Source organism: Suricata suricatta, chromosome 10 (genome assembly GCF_006229205.1).
Source record: "Suricata suricatta isolate VVHF042 chromosome 10, meerkat_22Aug2017_6uvM2_HiC, whole genome shotgun sequence".
In the NCBI taxonomy this organism is placed as follows: Eukaryota; Metazoa; Chordata; class Mammalia; order Carnivora; family Herpestidae; genus Suricata; species Suricata suricatta.
In genome coordinates, this window is record NC_043709.1 from 136,277,563 (window position 1) to 136,303,579 (window position 26,017).

General features: G+C 51.4%; 2 protein-coding genes across 2 annotated transcripts in view; one reads left to right on the forward strand and one right to left on the reverse strand.

The window, feature by feature from the left end:
* The first annotated feature begins 6 nt into the window (after nt 1-6).
* IDI1 (isopentenyl-diphosphate delta isomerase 1) lies at nt 7-4,515 on the forward strand. The gene is made up of 5 exons (XM_029955226.1): nt 7-70; nt 389-561; nt 924-1,016; nt 1,635-1,765; nt 2,925-4,515. The coding sequence occupies exons 2-5, from the start codon at nt 420-422 to the stop codon at nt 3,240-3,242; spliced, it is 684 nt and encodes a 227-aa protein (XP_029811086.1). The 5' UTR covers nt 7-70; nt 389-419; the 3' UTR covers nt 3,243-4,515.
* Nucleotides 4,516-9,601: 5,086 nt separating this feature from the next.
* The window catches only part of GTPBP4 (GTP binding protein 4), a 19,587-nt gene continuing 3,171 nt past the window's right edge, over nt 9,602-26,017 (reverse strand). The window contains exons 3-17 of the mRNA XM_029954450.1: nt 25,441-25,544; nt 25,229-25,365; nt 23,422-23,522; nt 22,292-22,384; nt 21,312-21,503; nt 21,167-21,232; nt 19,224-19,313; nt 18,367-18,477; nt 16,691-16,768; nt 16,352-16,403; nt 15,877-15,977; nt 14,491-14,688; nt 13,376-13,441; nt 11,068-11,211; nt 9,602-10,229 (exon numbers count right to left, since the gene is read on the reverse strand). Coding sequence (XP_029810310.1) covers nt 10,077-10,229; nt 11,068-11,211; nt 13,376-13,441; nt 14,491-14,688; nt 15,877-15,977; nt 16,352-16,403; nt 16,691-16,768; nt 18,367-18,477; nt 19,224-19,313; nt 21,167-21,232; nt 21,312-21,503; nt 22,292-22,384; nt 23,422-23,522; nt 25,229-25,365; nt 25,441-25,544 — 1,686 coding nt within the window. The 3' untranslated portion in view covers nt 9,602-10,076. The remainder of the gene's footprint in view (nt 10,230-11,067; nt 11,212-13,375; nt 13,442-14,490; nt 14,689-15,876; nt 15,978-16,351; nt 16,404-16,690; nt 16,769-18,366; nt 18,478-19,223; nt 19,314-21,166; nt 21,233-21,311; nt 21,504-22,291; nt 22,385-23,421; nt 23,523-25,228; nt 25,366-25,440; nt 25,545-26,017) is intronic.

Genomic DNA, 26,017 nt, shown 5'->3' on the forward strand with positions numbered 1-26,017 from the left:
GGGCCTGGGGGCGGGGCCTGCGGGAAGCTCGCGCGGCGGGGCGAGTCTCCCCCGGCTGCCGGCGCCTCAGGTAGGCGGGTGGAGGTCGCCCGGGGACCGAGGGGGCCCGCGCCGCCCCGTCGCGCCACGTTCTGTGCGCGAGGCCGCCCCTGCTCTCCGTGGAGACTGGGCGTTGAGGGAAGGCTCGGGGGCCGCCCGCCCAACACGGGCTGCGGATGGCTGACCCGTGGGGCTGGGGGACGTGGAGGAGGGCCGGGAACCCCCGGGGCAGGGGAGGGGAGGGGAGGGGAGGACAGCCGCGTGCCCCGGTGGAGGGGGTAAAGCCCGCCGGGAGCCGCTCCGGGGGCGTGGACTGACGGCCTGGGCCGGCGCCCTGTGTTCGCGCCAGGGTCGCGGGCCAGGTCCGACGGACCGCCACCATGCCCGAGATAGACACCGGCAACCTGGACAAGCAGCAGGTGCAGCTGCTGGCGGAGATGTGCATCCTCATCGATGAGAATGACAATAAGATCGGGGCCGACACCAAGAAGAACTGTCATCTGAACGAGAACATAGAGAAAGGTGCTGTGTCCCGGCGCCCTGCCCGCGGTCAGGCTGGCCCGGGCGGCCCGGCCTGTGCTTTCTGACCCTGTCGCGCGCCACCGGTGGTCTGGCCGCGGGGGGAGCATCAGTCTCCCCCCGCTGCCTCGCGGCCCGAGCTCAGTATCCCTGATCGGTGGCGTGGCCAGCCGCAGATCTGGCCACCTGCTCGCTGTCCCCTTCCCCTGGTGACTGGGATGTCGTGCTCCTGCAAACTCACTCACTAGGAGACGATGGATAAAAGCAAACCTGGGAGCAAGTCACTAGTATCCGGATCGCAAGCTGAGAATGGGCAGCTAACTCGTATTTTCAAACTCAACTAATTTCATCTCTTTGGCTTTCAGGATTATTGCATCGAGCTTTTAGTGTCTTCTTATTCAACACTGAAAATAAGCTTCTGCTACAACAAAGATCAGATGCTAAAATCACCTTTCCAGGTGCCTGTGCTTTGAACGTACAGTATTTTGTTGGGAACTTTTAACTCTGCCACTCAGAATTCTTGGGAACCTGGTGAAAAGGGAAACCCTGTGGAAGACGTAACTTCCTATTTTGCATAAAAGAAGTTTATATATTGGCTGCAATCTAATAAAACAATAAAGATAAAAATTACTATGTATACGTATATTCATATATATATTTTAATATGTATATATTTAAAGTTTATTTTGAGAGAGTGCATGTGGGGGAGGGGCAGAAGAGGGAGAGAGAATGCCAAGCAGGCTCCCGAGGTCAGCATGGGCTCGATCTCGCAAACGGTCAAGTCATGAGCGGAGCTGAAATCAAGAGTTGGATGCTTAACTGACTGAGGCACCCAGGCGCCCCTTAATATGTGTTTCCAATTTGTATTTATACATTTTGATCTGTCTGGTTAAGAAGACAAAGAACTTATCTAAACATGTCTGTTTCACAAAATGATTGCTGATAGCTCATTATAACTGATTTGGAAATTCTCGCCCACTTATTTCTTCTGTTGTTTTTAAAACTCTTTAAGTGTTCTTAATCCTTTAGATTGACTTGGAAGAAAGTTAATCTACATCTATGTTAACGTGTTCCAGGTTGTTTCACCAATACTTGTTGTAGTCATCCATTAAGTAATCCAGGAGAGCTGGAAGAAAATGATGCAATTGGAGTGAGGCGAGCAGCCCAGAGGCGCTTAAAGGCTGAATTAGGGATCCCCATGGAAGAGGTAACCAATTTTACTGCACTGCCACATATCTGAAATCCTACTTAGAGGTTAAAACATTTGTAATACAATTTTAAATTTAAGGTAGTTCTCTGCTTTGTAAACCTATGAGTTACTGGCCCCAGAAAGCACCTTCATGAAAAATTGAATTTTGATTCCCTCATATTACTTGGCAGAATTCAGCTCAGTGCTGAAATCGATTCATCTGTTAACAGTATATAACGTTTATTACTGGAGGCACCCTGGGTGTCTCAGTGGGTTCAGTTTTGGGATCTTGATAATGGCGCAGGCCATGATCTCGCAGTTGGTCAGTTCGAGTCCAGAATCAGGCTCCACTTTGACAGCTCAAAACCCACTTGGGACTCTCTCTCTGTGCCTCTCCCCACTTGCATATACTCTTCTCCCAAAACAAAGTTAGTTATTTTTATAATTGGTGAATTCAAGAGGACTGGTTTCTTATGGAAATCCATAGGAATATGAACTACAAATCTGCTTTGGTAAATTGAAATGATCTTTCTTTCCCTGGAATTGTCACCTTTATTTTTTTTTTTTTAATTTTTTAGCGTTTATTTATTCTTGAGTGAGAGACACACAGAGTGTGAGTGGGAGGGTCAGAGAAAGAGGGAGACAGACACAGAATCCGAAGCAGGCTCCAGGCTCTGAGCTGCCAGCACAGAGCCCGATGCAGGGCTCGAACCCACGAACCGTGAGATCATGACCTGAGCCGAAGTCCTACGCCTAACCGACTGAGCCCCCCAGGTGCCCCTGGAATTGTCACTTTTAAATAAGACCTGAGTAAATAAAGTATATCTCATCCAGTTAAAATGGTAAATGCTTTCTTCCTCACAAAGTATTCTTGGGGCGCCTGGGTGGCTCAGTCGGTTAAGCGTCAGACTTCGGCTCAGGTCATGATCTCACGGTTCGTGGGTTCGAGCCTCGCATTGGGCTCTGTGCTGACAGCTGGGAGCCTGGAGTCTGTCTTCGGGTTCTGTGTCTCCCTCGCTCTCTGACCTTCCCCTGCTCACACGGTCTCTCTGTCTCTCAAAAATAAAAAAAAGCGTTATCCAGATGTGAAGAATGTCACATCTGCTTCGAGTGACTGCTATTTTTAAAAATATATAATCATTTCAATAAAACCAACTATTGTTTTATTTCATCCTAGGTTCCTCCAGAAGAAATTAATTATCTAACACGAATTCACTACAAGGCTCAATCAGATGGTATCTGGGGGGAACATGAAATTGATTACATTCTGTTTGTGAGGAAGAATGTGACTCTGAATCCAGATCCCAATGAGATTAAGAGCTATTGTTATGTGACCAAGGAAGAGCTAAGAGACCTTCTGAGGAAAGCAGCCAGTGGGGAAATTAAGATAACGCCATGGTTCCAAATTATTGCAGAGGCTTTTCTTTTCAAGTGGTGGGATAACTTACATCACTTGAGTCAGTTTGTTGACCATGAGAAAATACACAGAATGTGAACGCGGAGATGAGGGGTTAGTAAAATCCTGAAAACTTTCTCTACTTTTAAACTTAACATGATTTTTTAAAAATTTGTTTCTGCATAAGAACTCTCACTTGAATCATTGATACTTTACGATCAGTATTTGTGTGGAAAATACAACCAATTTTTTAATTTTGTATCACACACCCCTTATGTGCACGTTGCTGTTTTTAACAGACATTTATAAGGTTATGATAAAAGGCAAATTATTTTAACTTGTCTAATCAGAGTGCTAACATACTCGAACAAATAAGTGAAGCTCTTCATGTTTGATATGTTGTGATAAACATTGTCAGCACACTTATAGAGCACTTTGCTCTTTGCCAAATGCTTTATAAATCAATAAATTTTTATCATCGTCTAGAAGAATGCGCAGTGGGAACTATTTGCTTACCTACTTCAAAACAGCCCAAATTAATTTTCCATGGGAGCAGATTAAACTAGTAGAGCAGATTCAAGGAAAATTAAAGTTGAGCCGTGCCTTTGGTAATGATACTGGGTAAAAGCGTGCTTCCAGAATCACAGCGGACAGGGGTGCGGGAACCCTTGCAGCTGGTCAAGCGTGCAACTCGTGAGCTCCGAGCCTGAGCCTGAGCGCCGCGCTGGGGGTGGGGTTGGCAGCACGTCGGGGGACAGACAGGCTCTCTGTGAAGCGGAGACTGGGTCAGTTGAGGAATACTCTACAGGATCTCTTAACCGGACACTGCTGACACTGGGTTGGAGAATTCTTTGTTCTGAGGGTGCATCCTGTGTTGTAGGCTGTTTAGCAGCACCCCTGGGTTCGCCCCATAAAAGCCACTAACACTCCTGCCCCGTGACCGTCACGATGACACCAGATGCCAATGTCTCTTGGAGGGCACAGCTGCCCCCAGTTGAAAACCACTATTCTAGAGTCAGGCCATATTGTAGGGGGAAAAATCCATAGACTAATGTCCATGTTAAACAGGTTTGGGTTATGGAATATGTGTAAATTAATATTTAAGTTGTACTTCAATGCACTTTCGAAAACTTGCCACAGATTTCTCAGATTTGGTGTCTCAGGATGGCTATATTATCCTCGAATGCTGTGTAATACTAATGAAGAAAAAGAAAAAACATTATTTAACGAAGTTAAGTATTTTGTAAATTTGATACAAAACTCCATTTCTTGTTAACCCTGAGCAGTTAACTTAAAACTTCAGGCAGGACCATGTGGCAAGTATTAGTTTTATGGAAAGGCAAAAACAATAAAAAGAATTACCACATTTTGATATTGCTGTCTGGTCTGTTAAAATTTCAATACCATAATAGGTTAACCCACTTATGGTAGCTTAAATATGATGAATATCATATCGCTTCAGAATGCATTTATAATGATTTCTAGTTCTTTACTTTTCTGGAAAATTTTAGGCTGCCATCCGTGTCTAAGTAGTGACTCGGCGGCTACAGTGGCTCCTGGCTGCTGTTGGGGCAGTGGACCCGAACCACTGCCGAGGTGCTCCGCAAGTGACAGACGCCGCTGCTGTTATCTCTGACCCGATGGACTCCTCAGCTTTTCAAAGTCAATGAAACTTAAATTTTTTAAAAGAGTTTTTATTTATCTATTTTGAGAGAGAGTGAGGGAAAGACAGAATCCCAAGCAGGTTCCCACACTGTCAGCACAGAGCCCAACACAGGGCTCAAACCCATGATTTGCAAGAAGTCAGATGCCACCCAGGTGCCCTGAAAACTTAAATTTTTATCTTAAACTTTAAAAGTGATAGTCTCCGGGGTGCCTGGGTGGCTCAGTCAGTTGAGCGTCAGACATCGGCTCAGGTTGTGATCTCACGGTTTGTGGGTTCAAGCCCGCATCGGGCTCTGTGTTGACCACTAGCTCAGCCTGGAGCCTGCTTCACAGTCTGTGTCTTCATTCTCTCTCTGCCCCTCCCCTGTTCATGCTCTGTCTCTTTCTGTCTCTCAAAAATAAATAATGGGGGCGCCTGGGTGGCTCAGTCGGTTAAACCTCCGACTTCGGCTCAGGTCAGATCTCATGTTCCTTGGTTCAAGCCCCGCGTCGGGCTCTGTGCTGATAGCTAGCTCAGAGCCTGGAGCCTGCTTCCATGTCTGTGTCTCCTTCTCTCTCTCTCTGCCCCCGCCCCCCCAATGCTCTGTCTCTCTCTGAATCAAAAATAAATAAAACATTAAAACAATTTAAAAATAAATAAATGTAAAAATTAAGAAAAAAAGTGATAGTCTCCAAAATATATAACTGACAGCCCCTTTAAGGGTCAGAAGGAGTCTTCTACAAAATTGATTATTTCGCTCTCAAACCTATATTGGCCAGAGAACAAGAACGAAAACCAAGACACTTTAGGGCGGGAGCACACGTTGTTCTCCTGCTTGGCCCCCACAGGGGACAGGCACAGATGGCAGGACGAGTCACGTGGCTTCGGGAGCTCAGGCCTGCCAGCAAGTCCCTGGACTATACCTCATATCATCTTCGGGGGGGGGGGGGCAGTGGTCCTTCCGTCTGCTCTCCCCGGGCACACACCGATCCGGGGGACCTTCCCGTGGGGTGTTGTAGTATTTCAGTGCTCCTCGTCCCCACTCCTCATCTGGGTCCTTCCTGGACTTCTCACTCTCCACGTTTTCACCCAGTGAACTGGAGACTATATTTGTGTGCATTTAAATACACTGACAGAACTTTCAATGTTTCACACACTAACCTTTAATCTACATGCTTTAGACTCCCACGTTTAAATCTACGGAATTCTATTTCATATTCAGATGGCCGGCTCTGACAACTCTGTATATTGTAAATACTAATCTCCACATCTAACACGGGACTCAAGCCCACAGCCCTGAGGTCACAAGCCACAGGCCCCACTGACAGCCGGCCAGGCGCCTCAGGTCCCCGTCCTGACCTGCTCCACATCTCCGGGAACGGCACCGCCCGCCTTCCGTCACTCAGGCTAAGTACTCCAGAGTCCCTCCGAATTCCCTTCCTCTCATGACCTGCATCCAATTAGTCAGTAAACCCTTTGACTAAACCCAGAACTGAACTTTGATTCACTTTTCCTGCTACTTGGAACGCAGACAGTCCCGGACCGTGTCCTGACTGGCCAGCTTCTGCCCTGGTCTCCTGACACCTGTCGCCAGCACAGCAGCCAGGGAGCGCGGCCCGCCGCCTGCTCAGCAGGCAGAGGAGACAGCAGGGCGCAGTCCCCTGTCCCCGGTCGTGCCGGCACCGCCGCGCTCACGACGCCCCTGGCGGCCAGCTCTGCACAGGCCCTGAGACCCTCCTCCTGCTCCCACCTACCATCTTTAAACTACTACTTCCTCGGAAAATTTGTTTCCAGACATACCCATGACTCTCTCTTTGTTCAAAGCCACTCAATATTGACCACCTCAGTGATCCCTAATCTGACCATTACCCTCCATTCCTGGTTTCTTTTTCTATCACTTACCACCTTGTAATATATAGCATGTAATTTCCTCGTCTGGATGTGAGCTCTGTGACGGCAGGGGCTTATTATTATTCCAAGCATTTTCAAATTTCAAACCTACAGAAAAATTGCAAGGACAGAATAACAAGTCCTCATATATCTTTGACACAGATTTGTCAACTGTGAGTGTGCTGGAAAAGTTACAACTTACCATAGATAAGATACAGCCGAGGGGCAGAGAGGAGACGGAATCCAAAGCAGGCTCTGTGCCATCAGCACAGAGGGCAGTGCGGGGCTCAAACCCGCGAACTGTGGGATCATGCCCCAAGCCAACACCAAGAGTTGGAGGCTTAACCAATGGAGCCACCCAGGCCCTTAAGCTTATTTGTTTTGAGAGAGAGAGGCGCGCATGCATGGGGGAGGGGCAGAGAGAGAGAGAGAGAGAGAGAGAGAGAGAGAGAGAGAGAGAGAGAGAGAGAATCCCAAGCAGGTTCCATGCTATCAGTGCACAGCCCCACGTGGGGCTAGAACTCACGAACCACGAGATCAGGACCTGAGCTGAAACCAAGAGGGAAACACCGACGGAGCCCCCCAGGTGCCTCTTTTGATTTGTTTTTAAACTTAGAGGACATGGGGTGCCTGGGGGGCTATGTCGGATAAGCGTCCGGCTTCCGGTCAGGTCATGATCTCATGGCTTGTGGGTTTGAGCCCCAAGTCGGGCTCTGTGTTGACAGCTCAGAGCCTGGAGCCTGATTTGGATTCTGTATCTCCTCTCTCTGCCCCTCCCCTGCTCGTGCTGTCTCTCAAAAATAAATTAAAAACATTAAAAAAAATTACCTGAGAGACTAGGGGCTCCTGGGTGGCTCTGTTGGTTAAATGACCAACGTCGTCTGAGATCATGATCTCATGGTTCGTGCGTCGAGCTCCGTGTCAAGCTTTGTGCTGACATCTCAGAAAGCCTAGAGCCTGCTTCGGATTCTGTGTCTCCCTCTCTATCCGCCCTTCCCCTGTTCATGCTCTCTCTCTCTAAACAAACATTAAAAAAAAAAAAGACAAAACTGATCTGGTTGCAAGTTTTTAAAAAAGAGGCCAGGGGCGCCTGGGTGGCTCAGTTGGTTGAGCATCCAGCTTCAGCTCAGGTCATGATCTCAGGGTTCGTGGGTTCGAGCCCCGCATCAGGCTCTGTGCTGACCGCTAGCTCAGAGCCTGGAGCCTGTTTCTGGTTCTGTGTCTCCCTCTCTCTCTCTGACCCTCCCCTGCTAACACACTCTCTCTTGCTCTCAAAAAATAAATAAGTAAAATAAAAAAGAGACCATCAGGGGTGCCTGGGTGGCTCAGTTGGTTAAGCGGCTGGCTTCGGCTCAGGTCATGATCTCACGGTTCATGGGTTCAAGCCCCTCATCGGGCACTGTGCTGACCGCTAGCTCAGAGCCTGGAGCCCGGAGTCTGCTTCACATTCTGTCTCCCTCTCTCTCGCTCTGCCCTGCCCTCATTCCTGCTCTTTCTCTCTCAAAAATAAATAAACGTTAAAAAATTTTTGCAAATACTTTCTCCCATTTCCTAAGGTGCCTTTTCACTGCTATTTCCTTTTCTAAAGGTTTTGTCTGCATAGCCCACCGTCTCATCTTCCTGAGAGCATTTTTTCCTTTAATGGGCCATACTTTGCTTTCCTAATTTTTTGTATGCCGTGTGATTTTGTTGAAAACTGGACAGTTGACTCTCATCATGTGGTCACTCTGGAAAGCAGAGACTCTCCCTTCACCAGAACAGCTGGATTTTGTTTTGGCTGCGGTAAGGGCCGCGCAGCCAGCCGGCCGGAGGGGAGAACTCCAGGTCCTCTAGTTCTTCTCCGAGTACATGTCCTTCCTTGGGCAGCTGTTCCAAATTCCCCTGACCATGCAATTGTCTTTCTAAGTCCGAATCCTGAAATGTCTGGCCCACAAAAGAAGTTAAAGCAGGACAAATGCACCAGGAAAAGAAACAGGCATCAGCCTTGAACTCCCCGAATCAGATTCCGGGGATGGGGACTGCAAGAGTGGGGTCCTTTGTCTAACCTCCTAACCTCCGCACCAGAAGCAGCGATCCACAAGCCTAAACCCACAACCCTCATCTGTGGGGGACAAGGTTCTTAGCACCCACTCCAACTCCCACAAGCAGCCCCAGTGACACCACAGGCTGGGGTGGCGGACGCGTGAACATTAAGGCATAAGGGCTAAAACGAACCAAAATTAAAATTAACAGATTTGCCAGCCACGCTCTTCCCTACAAGACAGAAGCCTCCAGACAGACTCAAGTTCCAGAACACTTACCGCAGGCAGAGTCTCTGCATCAGTGCACCCACGATCCCTGGGAGGAAATGGGCTCCCAGGGCCTCCCCAACTGCACGCATTTGTCTCTCCTAATAAAATCTTAAGGAATCTTTTCAGAACACATAACATAAAAATCTTACTTTGTGTCCCCCAAATGCACCAGCTCTTCGACAGACCTGTGCTGTAAGATGAAAATGACGTCACGTTACAGAACACAGAAGCCCGTCCCCCACCGCACACTCGGCAAGGGCTCTGCCCCAGGAGGCGCGCCCCGCTGGAGACCGCGCACAAAGCGGGGGTGACAACACCACCATTTTAAGGTCAAACAGCGATGTTTTAAGCACTTACTACTTTGACACGCTAACCCCCCACGTCACACCGTGATGCATAGCACAGTATCCGCTCGGAGTAACTGAAACAGCCCAGGAGGGGAGTCTGCAGCAGCATTAGGGGGTCCACCCAGCTCAACTGCTACGGTGCCTGAGCAACATTTTACCCCACGGAAGTGTTTGGTTTTGAAAAGCAAAGTAATTTATTTTTCCCCCTTGTCATTTGGTCAAATTGACAGGAGTCTGTAACTAAACAAAAACAAACTAAAAAAACAAACAAAAAAACACACTAAATTAACCAAAACCACTTTCTTTCAGAAGTTTATTTTAGATAAGCTAGTTGAAAATAGATTGCAATGATGCACAAGCTGTACAAAAACACGGGAGAGTAACCCAGCACTGGCCCTCACTCTGCGTCTGCAGGGCAGGACTGCCAGCCTTCTGCCCGCATCTGCCAGGGGAGGCTTTCTCTGTGAGACCACACGTGTGTGCAACCCAAAGTTCCCTCTCGGAGAAGAGAGGAAGACCCTTCCCCATGAAAACAAACACGCGCATCAGTCATTCGTCCCAGTTCTGCAGACGCCCGGGCACCTGCCCTCCGCGCCGTGACCGGCCCTCCCGCGCCCGCACCCCCTGCCGCGCAGCGAAGCGACAAGCGCGTCGTACCGTCACTGCGGTTTCCGTTTACAGGGCACGACTCCCGTCTGGTGAAACCGGACCAGACCAGGACACAGACGGTCTGGCCACACCGTCTCCGCCTCAGAGGACTCTACCTCCTGTCCTTCTTCCCCGCTTTCCTCTTTCCGGAGAGTAAGTGCTTGGGCTTCATATCAAACACATGTCTGTCTGCTTCTCCTTTCTTCCCCAGGCGGTTCATCTTCTTCTGAGCATTCTTCATCATAGTCTTGGCTTTCTTCACCATCTGGAAAGCAAAAGGACACATAAAACATGTTGGCGACTGCGTGTCCAGGTGCCTTTCCATCATCGGTTAAGAGCAGGTCTGAAGGGTCCAGATCCACTGTGTGAGAAATGCTGACAAGCCACTCCGTGTCCACAGGAACTCAACCGTCTGCATGATGAGTGAGGATGGGAATGAATGTTATTGCGAGACCAGCTCTGTGCCTAGCAGAACCTGGAAGATTCGGGGACCTCTGCTGTAATTCCCACTCAGACACACAAGAAAACAGAGAGCCAGCCCAGGAAACTATGCTCACATCTGACAAATGATAATGCCAGCATTAAAACCCAGAGTTCTAGAAGGACGATGGCATGGTGGAATGGAAATCCCAGGCTTCTATCCAGTAGATTGCTGTCAAGTTGAAACAGACTTTCTCTCATACCTGAATTTTCAAATGCCAAAACTAACAATTCTTGTGTTAATTTAATTTTAAAAGTTTCGGCAAAAGAAAATGTACATCCAAAATGTCTTTCCCAAAAGACTGACCCAAACAGCTCCCTCTGGGCTGGGTCCCTGCAGGGTGTGGTTGCAGGTGGGGGCTCCGGTGTCCCGGTGTGGAGCAGAGACGTTTCCGGCTTGCCCCCGTATGGCAGGCCCGGGGCTCAGACCACCTGGTGCCCTCTGACACCACGCTTCTGTCCGCCCCTGAGAAAGGACACCGGTAGGGAACGGTGCAGCTAGGGGAGAACACGGAGTCCCCACCTGTGGTCCCCGCCGTCCTAACTGGCCGCTGCGGGTATGGGCCCTGCGCCCCAGAGTCATCGACAGCAGAGAGCACGGTTTCTTACTACAGGCGACTAACCTTGCCGTCCCGAAGGCCGGAGACATCCCGGGGAGTCCGCGAGCAGCTGCGGCTCCGGGCTACAGACGTGGGCGCAGCCGAGTCGTCCCGTTTTCTCTTCCTAGTAGCGCTCCGGGACCTTCTGGCCTGCACTGCGTAATGGGCCTGGAAAGCACGAACCGCAAATTCAGCGCTGCGGGAGCCCAGCCCAGCCCCGGGCTTACAAGAAATCACAAACATGAAATCACACTGACAGGGACACAGGACACATAGGAGTTTTTAATGCCATTATCAAATAAACTAAAGCTCTTTAAAAATGTACAAAATAGGGCATTGACTTTCAAATGTCCCCTCTCTGTAAAGAGAGATTTCATACTATTCTTCCTTTCTGATCTTGTCTTACACTCTAATGAACTTTTGCCTGCTGCTCATTAAAAAAGAAAAAAATATACATATATAGGTAATTCCACATTATCAGTCAAATATTCTTTTCCACTTAACATGGCTACTTTAAAAGTGACTGTAACTCCATCAGAAAGCATTTACTTGAAGCTGGCCATTCCTCGATGCTGTCCCTTCCCCTGGGTCACGAGACTGGCACCCGGGCTGCTATTTTGGCTGTTAACGGGTCCTGTCGCCCCAGCGAGGGGCAGCCCTCAGAAAGCGGAGGCGAAGCAAAGCCACGCTGACTGGCCCTGGGTGAGGCCGCAGAGCTCCTGCTGGTGGGCGCCTTGCTCACTCCCGTCTTGTCCCCAGAGAACAACACGACACCGGGACAGGAGCCAGGACGGGCGCAGGCAGACAGCCTGCACAAACAGTCAGGAGTCAGACGCTAATGGGTGTTCATTAAAGTAACACTCTAGGTCAGCAGTGGAGTCTCACACGTTGCTCATAAAAATCCAAATTAGTCTAACCTCTTTAGAAATGAGCTTTAACACAATGTTATCTTTTGGTTTTGCTTATTCTAATTCTAGGAATGTTTTGATAGAATAATCCAGAATATGAGAAAATTAGGTGTGTACATATACACAAAAATGTATATGCTCCAGAATAATTTATCACAAAAAATGACCAGAATTCCAATAGTTACCTGAAACCCCTCCTAATCTTTGGGCTCCCAGGCAAACAGTTCCGAACTACTTACATCCTAAGCCCCTCTCATGATGACTCAACATAGCCTCAGGTCACTAAACTGAACCCAAGATCTGCCGTGAAGAGTTCAGTCATCAAAATTAAAGTTCAAGTAAAAAATTTAAAAAATACGTTATGTTTTGTTTTCTGATAATCTATTCCAACCTGTATTCTCACCAGACACTAATTCTTCTGAGTGTATATTTCTCACACATCACCTTATGTTCTAAGTTAACAACATGAATTTCTGGACCACAACCAAACCGAGGTCTAAAAGAAAGTAAAATTTTTTACTCAAAAAATGTGAAAAACTACCCAAAAATAAAAAATGCTTGGGGTGCCTGAGTGGCTCAGTTGGTTAAGCGTCTGACTCTTGATTTCGGCTCTGGTCATGATCTCATAGTTTTGAGTTCGAGGCCCGAGATGGGTTCTGTCACATGGCGCCTGCTTGGGACTCTCTCCCTGTTTTCCACTCCCCTGCTCACACACTCTTTCCCAAAATATATAACCTTTAAAAAACAAAAATAATTGCTTATGCCACAGTGAAATACTGACACGATATACAGAATATGGTTATAATTACATCTTAAACCAAGAGTTAAGCCTTCTGCATAAAAATCTGAATAAAAAGTATACAGTGCATGTTAACCCAGATTATTTTTGTACACTGTGACCACAAGTGATTCTTTCCTTCCTTCCTTGTTTCTGGTATTTTTCATATTTTCCATTAACCTGAAACGGAACACGATGTATATATAATGAAATATTTAGAAAGAAGAAAATGCACGGGGGCCGCCTCAGATCACTGATGTTGTTACTGCAACACCGGAGTGATGCCTAGCAGCCGCCCCACGCTCAGGGATGGGTTTTGATGCAAAGTGACGGAGTGTGCAAGGTGTTCCTAACTTCTCACGTGGTGAACAAGAACGGAGTGTGAAGACAGTCCCTACGTCAGCAGCACAGTCCCTCGAGCCGAGTGTCCCGAGCTGCCCCGTGAGGCACACAGACGGCAGTGGGACAAACACGGTCCCCGCGCAGCCAGCCACTTCCGGTGACGCTCCTCAACAGACACCCTCCAAGTTCACATCGCTTCTCTGACCACGTCTGCAGCCCCCACGTGTCGAAGACTCTAATTTTCTACGGCGAAGCCGTACGTATCCATGGACACACGTGACTGAGACCACGTGTATGCACTTACGTTGTCTTTGTCATCCATGTCGACGCCAAGACTGCGCATCTCACTCTCCAGGACTTTCCGCTGAACCTGGATACAGGGGAAAAGGGATCCGTTTTAAGCAAAATTAGTTTGATAAAATGCTTAAAAATATTGTAAAAGGAAAGTGTACCTTTCATAATTATCTATGATATGTTCCTCTTAGAAACGGTATCTTTTAACTGGGCCCGTGTTCACGTTTTTGGACAGTTCACTGAAGCCCATGGAAACCACCATGTCCCAGGCCATGACTACGTGCACGAGGACATACTCGTCCCGTCCCTGACTTCTCCACTACTCCGCAGGGGTCCCTGACGCTGAGGTCACATGACACGCCCCAAGACTCCAGAGACAGCATCTTCTCCCGAAAACCCTGAGCACCACTGGGGAGCCAGATGGCCGTCTCACCCTCCAAGAACCCCTCATCTGCCACCTCGTGAAAGCAGTACCACAGACACACTGATACGACAGGATTCTGGAACATCATTACTTTCCTTCCCCTTCCATTACGTTTTAGCTGCCCTGACCATCACCCCATTTTGGGAAGCTTCCCCCCGCTTTCTGTCACATCCTGTGGTTTGAGGGTGACCACAGGACGCGGCTTAGCGGCCGCCCTGACAAAAGCACGGGGCAGGAGAGAAAGAGACCTACAAAGGGCAGAGACTGGAAAGCATTCCGCTACCACCTGACGCAGCTGTGTCCCCTATCCTAACTAGTCACGGCAGCCGATGCTGCCTGAGGACTGGAGCTGCCCTGTGGGAGGTTTCCGTAAATTGACTAGTAAAGAAGATACAGAATAGGAACATGTTAAGCGACAGTCTTCCTGCCACAGATCAGGAATCACCACCTCAATCTGCACAACTGCGGAGAGGCTGCACCTTCCAGGGCTGAGCTGGGACGGCAGCTCCCACTGACAGGACGCCGCCATCAGCAAAATCAAAAGATCAGGCTCGACCAACCTACAAGTCAGTACGTGTCACCAACCCAAGGAGGGGCAATCCCACGGCCAGGTCCGGGCAGACGTGCTGCATTTAGCCGGGCTGTGCCAGCACCCAGTGCCGCAGAAGCCGGCCCCGCCGCTCGGGAAGCTCAGAACGTGCCTTCTTGGCGGTCCGCGGCATCCGGGGCCCCTGTGTGTTCTTCTCCTTGGACTGCAGAATCCTCAGCTTCTTTTTCTCCCGGATTTGCTTGGCCAGCTGGCGGATCTCCACCATCTCCTCGTCCTCACTGTCGGATTCGCTGTCGTACTCGCCTGCCGCCGTCCTCAGCTCTTCTTCTTTCTCTAACTCTTCCAGTTTCTGGAAAAGGAATTATAATTAAACAAACTCAACGATGAAAATAACGTAGCCATGTCTGGCCCCACATGGGAGGCCCCAGAGCTCAGCTCCTAGCAAGTGACGTCTCGGAAGACACGACGACTGTGCAGCACGAAGGCCCTGGCACCCTGTGAGCCCTCCGGTGTCACTTCCTTCTCTTCACCAATGATTACTCCAGACATTGAGGGGACCCGTGCACACGTCACCCCCCACACCCCAGCACTCCCAACAGCCCCAGGCCACAACCTCCGTCCTTGAAGAACTAAGAACATATCGACGGGAGCTGAGGGGGCCCCCAATATCCCACCTATCTGTTCTGAGGCCATCCCAAAACACAAACCAACGCCGCTGCTGGCCGCACAATTAATAAAAAGAAGTTACAGCTGGCTCAGTAAGCGCAGCGTAGGATTCTTGATGTCGGGGTTCTGTGTTAAGGCCCCACACTGGGTACACAGATTACTTAAAAAATAAAATCTGGAATATAGAGTAATGGACGAATTATGTACGCACGTACGCACACCTAACCAAACGAAGAGACCTGAAGGCAAAGCTGCAGATGCGGCCATGCCACGGCTGACGGGAAAAGCACGGAGGGAGGAGGTGGACAGGGACGGGCAGGCCACGCTCAGAATAAACGCCACCCAGGAAGCAACGACGAGGCACATGCAGAGTGTGAAGGAGGCCGCGACCGGCCCCCGAGCTGGGACCGCAGACCGTGCTGAGCGGAGCACAGGGGCCAGCACGGGCGCAGGCGACGGGGGAAGCAGGCCGCAGAGAGCATGGAGCACTCAGGAAAGAGGGACAGGGACAGGGACGAGGAGGAGGTTCGTGCAGGCCTTCCTCCTCGGAGACCCGCAGCCCGAATGAAGCTGTGCAAGAAGAGCAGCAGCCGGGAAGAAGCAGGAAACAAGGGAGCGTTGACAGGAAATACGGTTTTTCAAAAACCTTCACTGAGGGGAGAAAGGCAGCAAAGCAACGAGGAGGAGCCGGGGCTTAAAGAGAGTTTTGTTTTTAACGTGGAGGGACCCACGGACTCCACAGGCTAAGCAGCAGTGAACAGGAGGCGGCCGGGACCGAGACGGCGCAGGGAGCAGGAGGCAGAGGCAGCCGTGGCCGTGCCCTCATGGACACAGGAGGAGAAAAAACCACCCCGGGACAGGAGACACAGACCTGCATGATGTCGGGGTCGATGTAATCGGCGATGTTGTGGCCCTCCCAGATCTCGGGGATCTTATCGTGTTGCTCGGAAGAGTTCATTAGGTCCCAGTACTCTGAGGTTACAAAGAAGAGTCAGGTGCACCGCAGTCTGGAACCCCCTCCAGCGCCGTGCGCCCTGAGCGAGTTCTCACTCCCGTCTCTCCGTGAGGACGGCAGGGCGTGTGCACAGGACACCCCAGCAAGGACACACCGCCTGAAAGACGGCCTCCAAATCCCCCCAGGGTTGCTCCGTGCCTCGGGACCACAGGCCACGCTGCGGGGGGAGGGGCTGGTGGCAGAGGCCCCAGCGGCCCCAGCACCCGCACCACACATGCTACAAACCACCCTCTTCCCGAGGCCACAGAACGGCCAGGCGACGAAGGCGCGGCCACAGGCGAGCGGGCCCCAAAGCAGCCCCGCAGCGCCCTGACGGGCGGCCAGCACTCACTCTGAAGGTCCAGGACGTAGTCGTCTCCCAGCTCCACTTCCAGGTCTCGTTCCTGGACCCAAAGAGCAGACAACTCATCAGCTCCTGCCGGCCTTCCAGGGGCACCAAGGCTGGGCCCCCCTCACCCTGGGAGGCAGTCTCTGCTCCCAGCCGACCGCCCGTCCCTCCACGGCCTCTGCAGCCCAGCTCCCATTCCCAGCAGGCCCACGGCTCACATCGGCGCTGGGTTCACGGGCCCCTCCCTCCCAGCCACGGCCATGCTGGCAAAGCCTGAGGGTGCGGGCCAGGACACCCTCAATGCACACACGTGGCCTTCTGCACCCCCCAGAGCAGACCTACCCGCTTCTTCCGGGGCTCCCCAACGTCCATTCTCTTCCTGCGCACCACCACTCCCTCGGGGATGAAGGGGGGCCTCTCCTGAGGAGACATCACCGGAAAGAGTGACGTGGAAAGCCTTGCCGAATGCAAAAGGAACACGAGAGGGAAAAGCCAGAGCACCCTCTCCGTCTGCAAGGGCAAGGGGAAGCCAGACCAATTCAGAGGCTGCAGAACCCGGGGCGGAGACGGCCAGCAGGGCACGGAAACCAGAAACATGCCACAGCCGATCCAAAGTCTATCTAGAAATCATAAATACCAAGATTCTCGAGAAAAATTATGAACAAAAAAAGTGACACAAGAGAAAACAAAGGAGACAAGAGAAACCTAGCCAGTCCATAGAAGAATTCACGGGGAACACCAGCATTCGATCACCAGTCCTGAGATCAGGACTAGCCGGGCAAGGAGCACTCAGGAGCTGCGCCACATGCTTCCTAAGAACAAATCAGACAGAAGACTGACCAAAAACTTCTGTTCAAAACGGGAATTAAGTGAATTAAGCCAAGTACGGGAAAACCTATTTCAAGGACTATTTCCGGAATGAACAGCAGGTCTGTCTACGCCGCAAACCCACAGCACACAGACCCAGGGGTCATAAACATGAATACCAGAGAACGGCATATATTAACATTTTTTAATATTAAATATCCTACGTTAAAAATGTAAAATTTCTTCGAAGCTGAGAAAGAAAACCCAAAACAAAAAGCAAATGACAAAAAAAAGAAATCCACAGAGCCCAGAAGAGGCTGGGGGCGCCTGAGCGGCTCAGTCGGTTAGCGATCCAAGTCCATCTCAGCTCAGGTCCTGGTATCAGGGTTATGAGTTCCAGCCACAATGGGCTCCAATCTGGGCATGGAGCCTATTTTGAAAAAGAACATATGAAAATCTGATTTCCTTAACATAAAAATCATAAATTAAATGAGAAACAGATAAATGGCCTGAAGAACTAAAAGGATGATAAGCACATGAGAAATGCAGGCCTGCCAGGGCGCCCGGCCGGCTCACTCAGCGCACCGGCAACTCTTGCTCTCGGGGCTGTCAGTCCGAGCCCCACACTGGGTGTAGACATTACTCAAAAATAAACTGATCAAAAATTTAAAAAGTGCTCGCCTGAACAGATCATTAAAGAAATCCAGCAACGGAACCACCAATTAGACTGACAGCAGCTACTGACGGGGGATGTGCAGCCTACCGCAGGAGGGCGTTTCTGGGGGTCAATGTTGCCCTCAACGTCCTACCGAAAACTCACTCTGCAGATAAAAGACTTATGTACAAAGACATGCAACTGAGCAGTTTGTAATAGCGAGAAAACAGAACTATTTTAAAGAATGTAATACATATCTACATTTAAAATTTTTTCAAACTACACTCACACGCCAGAAAGACTTACAGGATCAACAAGACAGTCACAAGTCACTACGTCTAGCAGAGTGAGCACGGTTACCTTGGCACTTTTATACCTCAGGACACAACTGTTACTCTGGATGAGAAACGCAAGCCCACTGTGAGGTCCACGTGGCTGGGCGTGTGCATATGGCGCTCGTGAGCCCCGCCCATGGGCCCCACCAGGCGGGTGCTGGCATGTGGGGACAGAGGGCACAGGCGTCTCATTCCCAAGCTCCTGGGAAGGGCGGCCTCACCTTGTCGTCTCTCTTGTTCGGTATGGCCAGATGCAGCCGGTTCAGCACCTCATTCACTTTATTTCCTTTCATTTTGGTTTCAACCCGATGAGCCAGAAGCCTGTCACAAGCCTGAGAAGGTGAGAGAACAGGACATGACTCACAAAGCACCCACCTTCAGGGCTGGATTAGGGGCTGTGGGAGAGGAGCCAGGCTTCCCGGTAGCCAGCAGACTGTGGTCCAAGCTTCGAGCCCTGCTCTGGGCTTTTCCTCAGAAGTCACATCCGTTGGTGCTGCCTTGGGGACCACCTCAAGGTCCAGGTGACCCCCCGGGGCAGACCACGCGCTCAAAGGGAGCAGGCCGCTCCCTTCCCAGGCCAGGCCCAGGCGGGGGCAGCACCCCACGTCCCACGAGGGCTTCCCTCCACCACCAGCGACTCTCGTGCCGTGCTCCCTAGCCAGGTTCATGGCCAACCTTGGGCTCTGGAGCAATAGAGTCGACCCAACCCACAGCACTGGACCTGCCATCTCTCTTCATTTCAGGTAAAAATAACAAGGACGCAAAAATGGTTAGAATTGCAGGTGACATCTAACAGGAAATGTCTCTTTTTGTGCTTTTTTTTGCTTCTGCTTCTCAAAAAGTTCCTTAGGAATACAGCTGGCACAGACATCCAGGCAGGTCAAGGGCAGCAGGCTGTGCACGAAGTTCAAGTCCCCTGCGGAGGGAGTCAGATCATCCCTCCAAACCCCTCATGTGAACTGGGAGGGTCAGGGCTCAGTGTGGCGCACACTCTCCCCAACCTGCACGGAAAGCCCCTCCCCACGGCGGAAGCCTCTCGCGAGAAAGGGGGCGGCGTCGGCACGGACGGAGCACTGACCTCAGTTTTCACCTGAATGACCCCTTCCTCCGTCAGGGTGCTAGTCTCGATCACGGGGAAACCTGCGGCCTGCAAATCTGCAAATATTTTCTGCAGAGACAGAAGGAAAACAGGAGAGCCGTTATTTATTTCTACTCCCCTACAAACAACCCTTACTGTTCTTCATGTGGTGATCAGAACTGCTAATTGGTCCGGCCATAGCGCGTTTTCAAATTCTTCTAGAGGATCTTTCCCCAAAACGTTGACACCCGCCCCCCCATATTCTTCTGTGATGAAGGAAATACCACTGAGAGATCAAACCAGACTACAGAAGCAAACCAGAGGCTCTCTGGAACACTCTGTGAGATGTCACCTAAAAAGAAGCTTGGTAAGATCAAGATACTAAACTTCTCTTCAGGATGTTTTCAATGCTGGTTTTAAATAAAACGCAGAGTCTGCAGCCTAAGAAAACTCCTTAGAAAAGGACACAAAAATGATTAAATCACTGGACTCCAAAGGGGCAGCCTCCCCTGCGGCCGATCCAGTAACAGTGAACAAGGCCCGGCACCGTTACCCAGGCTCCCGCTTCCCAGCTGGGCGGCCCCCTGACCCTGGAGACAGCGGGGGTCCTAGGGAACAGCGGGCCCCGAGAGCCACCCCCACCGCCGACGAGCCGCAGCGCCTCCACCTGGGCTGGCCGTGACCCTGTCCACCACGCAGCGCTGCGCCCGTGGTCAGAGCACCAGTGCACACGGGCCACGCCCTCGTGTCAGCCCAGCAGTCACGGCGCCACGGCATCCACCGCCACCCACTGGCTTTCAGATTGCGTTCGATCTGCCTGACGACACCAGGGACGGACGACGCGGGGCGGCGGCAGTTACCACTAGCCACCCCAGGGCGGAGACCTCACCCACCATGGCCGGCAGACGGTGAAACCCAGTCACTTCTCATCTCGAAGCCTGAGCACCTGGTGCAACACTCACCCTAACCTTTGGGCCTCACAGCCCGCCCCTCATCTGCACCCTCCAAAGCCATTAGCCCCCAAAACAGATCGTTTAATAGGGACCTGGGTCTCCTCAAACGAGTGAATTCTCTCATGTCAGTGGTTACCTAGTCAGTGGCTAAACGAACGCACACAGCGCCCGTTGAAGCAGTACAGCTGGTGGAAACGGTCACTAGGTATCAGATGTCAAGCAGCACCAGACAGGCGCTGGCAAGAGACCCTCCACACAGAGCTGGTGGGTGACACTCGGTCCAGGCGATGCAGACACGTCGAGAGTATCCCAGTACACTGGTTCTAAAGTGTGACCCATCGAGCAGGGTGCCTCCCAGATTGGCCTTGTAGGCCTGGGTGTGCCCAAGACTGAGAACCTCTGTTTCTGGTGCCAACCTCCTCTAGGCAGTTATACCGGAAGTGCCTATTACAGAGAGCTGCAGGGCCAAGTCCGGATGGAGAGTGAGGGCCAACCGCCTTGCCCGCCCCACGGGAACACCATGAACACCATCCGCTCGGTTCCGGCAAGTGTACAGGCGCTCCCTCATCGTCGTCCGCTCTCTGCTTACTTCCCAAGCTCGCTGACCCACGGCCGTGTGCGGCAGGCACGCGAGCCCCGCGGAACCCTCCTGCCGGAAACCTCGTCTGCGGGCGCGGCTCCGGCTGCCCGAGGCCTGAAGGGGCAAAGCCCGGCTGAATCGCTTTGCGTCCTCCAGGCACCGAGGTCGGAGAGCAGTCGTGTGCCAAGGAAGCACATGCCGTCCTGCCACATGCAGGGGCCCTTCCTCTGCCTCCAAGAGCACAGTTCGGGAAGTCAAGTGCAGTCTGCCCCTAACAAACCGCCCAGGGGATGAGCTCAACTGGGGAATAAAAGTCTGGACCAGTATTGCCAAAATTCCTTCCCAACTGTGGTTGTCTGCAATGAAATTTGCAGCGAGTAAGGCAGATTCCAAACATTCAGAGGGTTTACCTGATCGTCTTCAGAAAGCTCGGCGATCCTCTTCACGTCACATTTGTTGGCTACAACTATGAGAGGCTGGAACAGAAGGAAGACGATGAGACCGTCACCCTCGTGGTACAGGCTGTGAACCGCAGGCAGCGGCCCCCACACACACCTTGTTGACAAAGAGAGGCTTGATGTTCTGGAACAGCTCCAGCTGCTCCTTCAGCCCGTGCCCACACTGCTCAGACAGATCCATCACGTACAGGACCGCGGCGCGCAGGTGAGCCAGGGCCGTGATGGCCTGCATCTCGATGGTGTTCCGATCCTCCAGCGGGTGGTCCAGAATCCCGGGGGTATCCACAACCTAAGCACCAGGTCTGTTACTCCAAAGCCCCCCCCCCACAACTTCTTGTCCAGCCCATCCTGGACTCACATGCCAAACCAGCCCTCCCAATACCAGCGGAGAGAACGCAGGCCTCACAGCTGACATGATAAAATACAGCAACAACGGAACAGCACAGTCTTTAAATGTTAAAAGAAAAGGGGCCGAGTGGACCCTGCAGAGCTCCCCGAAGAACCAGCCAGTGACCTAGAGAAAAGGACTTCTCTCTCTCTCTTTTTTAACATAAACTTTGTGCCAAACACGGGGCTTACATTCATGACCTGGAGATCAAGAGCTGCATGCTCTAGTGACGGAGCCCACCGGGCGCCCCGACGGAGCAGAAAAGAACTGGCAAACACTCCCAGGTGTTGGGAATGGCTTAATCATGTGTAAGATTAAACCCAACTCAGCCATGCTTCTTAGGTGGCTAATCCATGCTCTTCCTGATGACAGGGTCAGAAATGACCAGGGGACTCTGGCCCTCGAGAAGCGGCACTGCTGACGCGATGCAGTGTCTGCGCTGACAGCTGGCGGCCTCCCGAGTTCTCAGGGGGAAGCCACCGCTGCTCCCACACAGCCGCGAAGCTGGGGGGCTTCTTCACGAGGGCGTCCCAGGTGACCCCGAGAACCTGTCCCACCCCGCCGGAGTCTCCCTGTAAGCGGACCGGGACCTGGGGAGCCACTCCAGTGCGTTGGGGACCACGAAAACCAAACCCTGTTCACGAAAGCGCCCAGACGTGTGCCCTGTGTCTGACGGCGGGAGTCCTCACCTGCCACCGCAGGTACTTATAGTCCGTGTGCCCCACGAACAGGGACTTGGTCGTGAACGCGTAGGGCTGGACGTCCACGTCGGCTCTCGTCACCTGAAACAGAACAATGAAACCTTCCACAATCACATGAGCTCCGTGCCTTAGCCCCCGCCAGAGAAGGTAAAGGCGGCACCTCTACGTTACGCAGACGAACGACTTTGGTACTAAGACAAAACAACAAAACAGAGGAGAGCAAGAGAGCTCCCGTGATTACGCTCCTGAGTCGGAGCTGCCGCCCTCTGACTGGCCGACAAACTTCACTTCTCACGCCACCGCGCGAGGCCAGGACGCAGCAGTCCACATACGGGGCTGGGGACATGAGGACAGCCCAGCACTGGACGGCGTCCATCAGCCTCTGCTCCGCTCCACCCAGCCCCCGGAGCACCCCACAGAACTTGCCGAAGACAGACTTGCTCCATCTACCCCGCTGACGTGGGGCCCACCAGCCACACGGCCCCGCAAACTCTTGAGATGGGATCAGTGCAACTTACGGACCGAACTGTTTGTTGTTTAATTGTAATCGATTGAGTGGCCAGGGGCTTAGCCCCGCGGCGCCGGCTCGCAAGCGTCCGAGACACGGGCCCAGACACTGCCGAGCGTCGGCCTGTCACGTCAGCACAACTTGGGGACAAAAGAAAAGCCTGCACCTGGGCTTCACGTGGAAGTGCTCCTGGCAGCAAGTGCCACACACGTAACCGCTGGTGGGCGGTGCCTGAGCCGCTGTGAACTGACGTTTTATCTACTTATTTATGAACCTACAGTTTACATGCTGTTTCTACTCTGTTCCGGTCCCTCACTGTCCCCCCCGCCCCGCATACCCTGGCAGAGGCCATCCGGGTGTTAATGGAACCAGGCTTAACAGCTCAAATCCCTTAGAAACTTGTGGAACATATACTAGAATAGAAACAGCAACAGAAATCTAGATTCACACCGAATCAGTCCTCCCTTCAAGGCAACGTTTACTGAAGCCCAGAGCAGGGCTACCGCTGACGGACTGACCGGCTGGCCACCCTCCGGTCACAGGGCAGGGCACAGCAGGCCTCAGGCCTCAGGTCCTCGGTCACTTGCGTTATCATCAGACACAGACTGACCTTGTTGATGAAGCTGGACTTGCCAACATTCGGATACCCACACAGGAGCAGGGTCCTCGTATTCGGGTCAATAGTTGGCAGACGGGACAGATGCTGGCGCACTGTGGGCAGTTTACATAACGTGCTTAATTTCGTAAGAGCAATGAAAGTCACACTTTAAGATCTGTCTCACTCTGTTGTACTCCTGGCCCACGGTTATATTAATCCTATTCCAACATTTATAACACGAGCAACAGAAAAAACATGAGTAGAAAAACGATTAGCTGCAGATGCACCATAATAGAAGCGGATTTCCCAAATCTGGCCGTCCCCACAGTTCTATTCAATAGGTCAAAAGTAGGGCCAGAAACACACGTCTAGGCAGTGTCCAGACCGCTCTTAGTGGGATATTTGGAAAGCACTTTCCAAGCAAGCAAGCGTGCCACCACTTCCTGCCGAGGCACCGGGCTAGCTCCACGCCACAGCCAGGCGGGTCATGTGCACGGCCACCCTCGGGAGCGAACAAAACAAATCGCTGGAAGCACTGGCCAGTTGCCAAGTACCTGTAAGACGCCAGGAAAGGGGGAACTAAACCAGAGGACTCGAGAACATTCACAGTGAACAAATACACGTAAAGGCACGTGACTGTTCCGTTAGAAACACTACATTAATTTAGAAGTGTCCTCTTAAATAAAACTATCATGTACCGAAGCTGGAGTAGCAAGTTCATGCTAACACACGCTGCAAAGCCTTTAATGTAATGTAATGTAATTTATTTATTTAAAGTTTGAAAGAACGCATGCCAATCCATGCACATGTGGGGAGGAGCAGAGAGAGAGGGAGAGAGAGAATCCCAAGCAGGATCTGCACTGTCGGCACAGAACCTGATGTGGGGCTTGATCTCCAAGATCACGACATGAGCTGAAATCAAGGGTTGGGTGCTTAGCCTAGTGAGCCACCCAGGTGCCCCTATCTTATTTGAGAGACAGACTGTACATGAGGGAGGGAGGGGGGCAGAGGGGCAGACAGAACCTTAACCAGGTTCCATGCTCAGCACAGAGCCCCATGTGGGACAGGATTCCACGGCCATGAGATCATGACCTGAGCCAAAATTAAGAATCAGATACTCTATCAACTGAGCCACCCAGGCACCCCAGATGTTACAAAGCTTTAAAAAAATTTTTTAGGGGTGCCTGGGTGGTTCAGTCGGTTAAGTGGCCGACTTCGGCTCAGGTCATGATATCGTGGTTCATGAGTTCGAGCCCTGTGTCAGGCTCTGTGCTGACAGCTCGCAGACTGGAGCCAGCTTCAGAGTCTGTGTCTCCTCTCTATGCCCTTCCCCTGCTCATGCTCTGTCTCTCAAAAATAAAAAAACAAAAAAATAAAAAATAAAAATTTTAAACACTTTCTTCAAATTTACTTTTTAATGTTTGTTTATTTTCGAGAAAGAGAGAAGGAGCACAAGCAGGGCAGGACAGAGAGAGTGGGAGAGACAATCCCAAGCAGACTCCACCCTGTCAGCGCAGAGCCTGCAGGCTGCTCTGGATTCTGTGTCCCCCTCTCTCCCCCTCCCCTGCTCATGCACTCGCGCTCTCTCTCAAAAATAAACGTTTTTAAAAAGAGTATTAATAATTCATAAGCATTTTAAGCACTACCTGCTTTTTTGAGTAGTAACTATACCCTGTCAGAGTTTCTCAAAGGGTCGGTAGGGAAAAGTAGTTTGATTGTTAAGTCTAAAATAAAAGCACTCCAAGAGTAAGTTTTTGACATGAATCAAGTACTCTGACAGCACACAGCAACCCCGTCCTTGCTTTCGCAGAACAGGTACCTTGTTCCAAATACTCCAAACTCTGCCTCTGCCTCTTGATGATGGTGCACATGCGGCCGAGGGCGGCGCGCTTCAGCTGCTTGCAGCGGTACAGGGAGTCGCCGTACTTCATGAGCCGCACGTAGTCCTTCGCCACACTTAAAAAATAAAAAGATATAAGACACTTTCACCTCAGAAATAATTTAAGATACTCTATTAAGAAGATACCTTACTTGTCCACCAAGTTTTTGGCGATATTTATTTGTCCCAAGGCCAACTTGTAATGATCCTTGTCATAGAGAATGTTCATCAAATCAGCATAAAACGGATGGATATCCTAAAATAGAAACAAAGCTGTCATTCAGGCTGGTTTCTCCCCCCGCGTGTCAGGGATACATGAAGAGGAAATCCGCAGGGAACCCCAGCACCGCCCCCCGGTCCCCTCCTGACGGAGGGCTGTTTAAGGCTCGGGGGTCACCTCCGCCTGCCCACCTGGCCTGGGCCCCAGACCGCTCCCCCTTCACCCCCACCTGCGGGTCTCCGTCTGTGCACCAGATTCGCCGCTCCGACGCAAGACCTGAATGCAGGCCTGCACACAGGCTGTGACCCCCGCCCCCAGCTCTAACAGTCGGAAAGCTCACTGAACCCACAACCTTTCCGTTCCTTTGCTCCTTCTTGGGGAACATCACAAAGAGAGGTGCTGGCTCTTGTTCCCTGGAACCCAGTGTAGTCAGAATCGTGTCCACCAGCCCATCAGAGCGGCTCATCAGACCAGCTCCCTCCCCAAACCTTCACCTCACCACTGCTCCA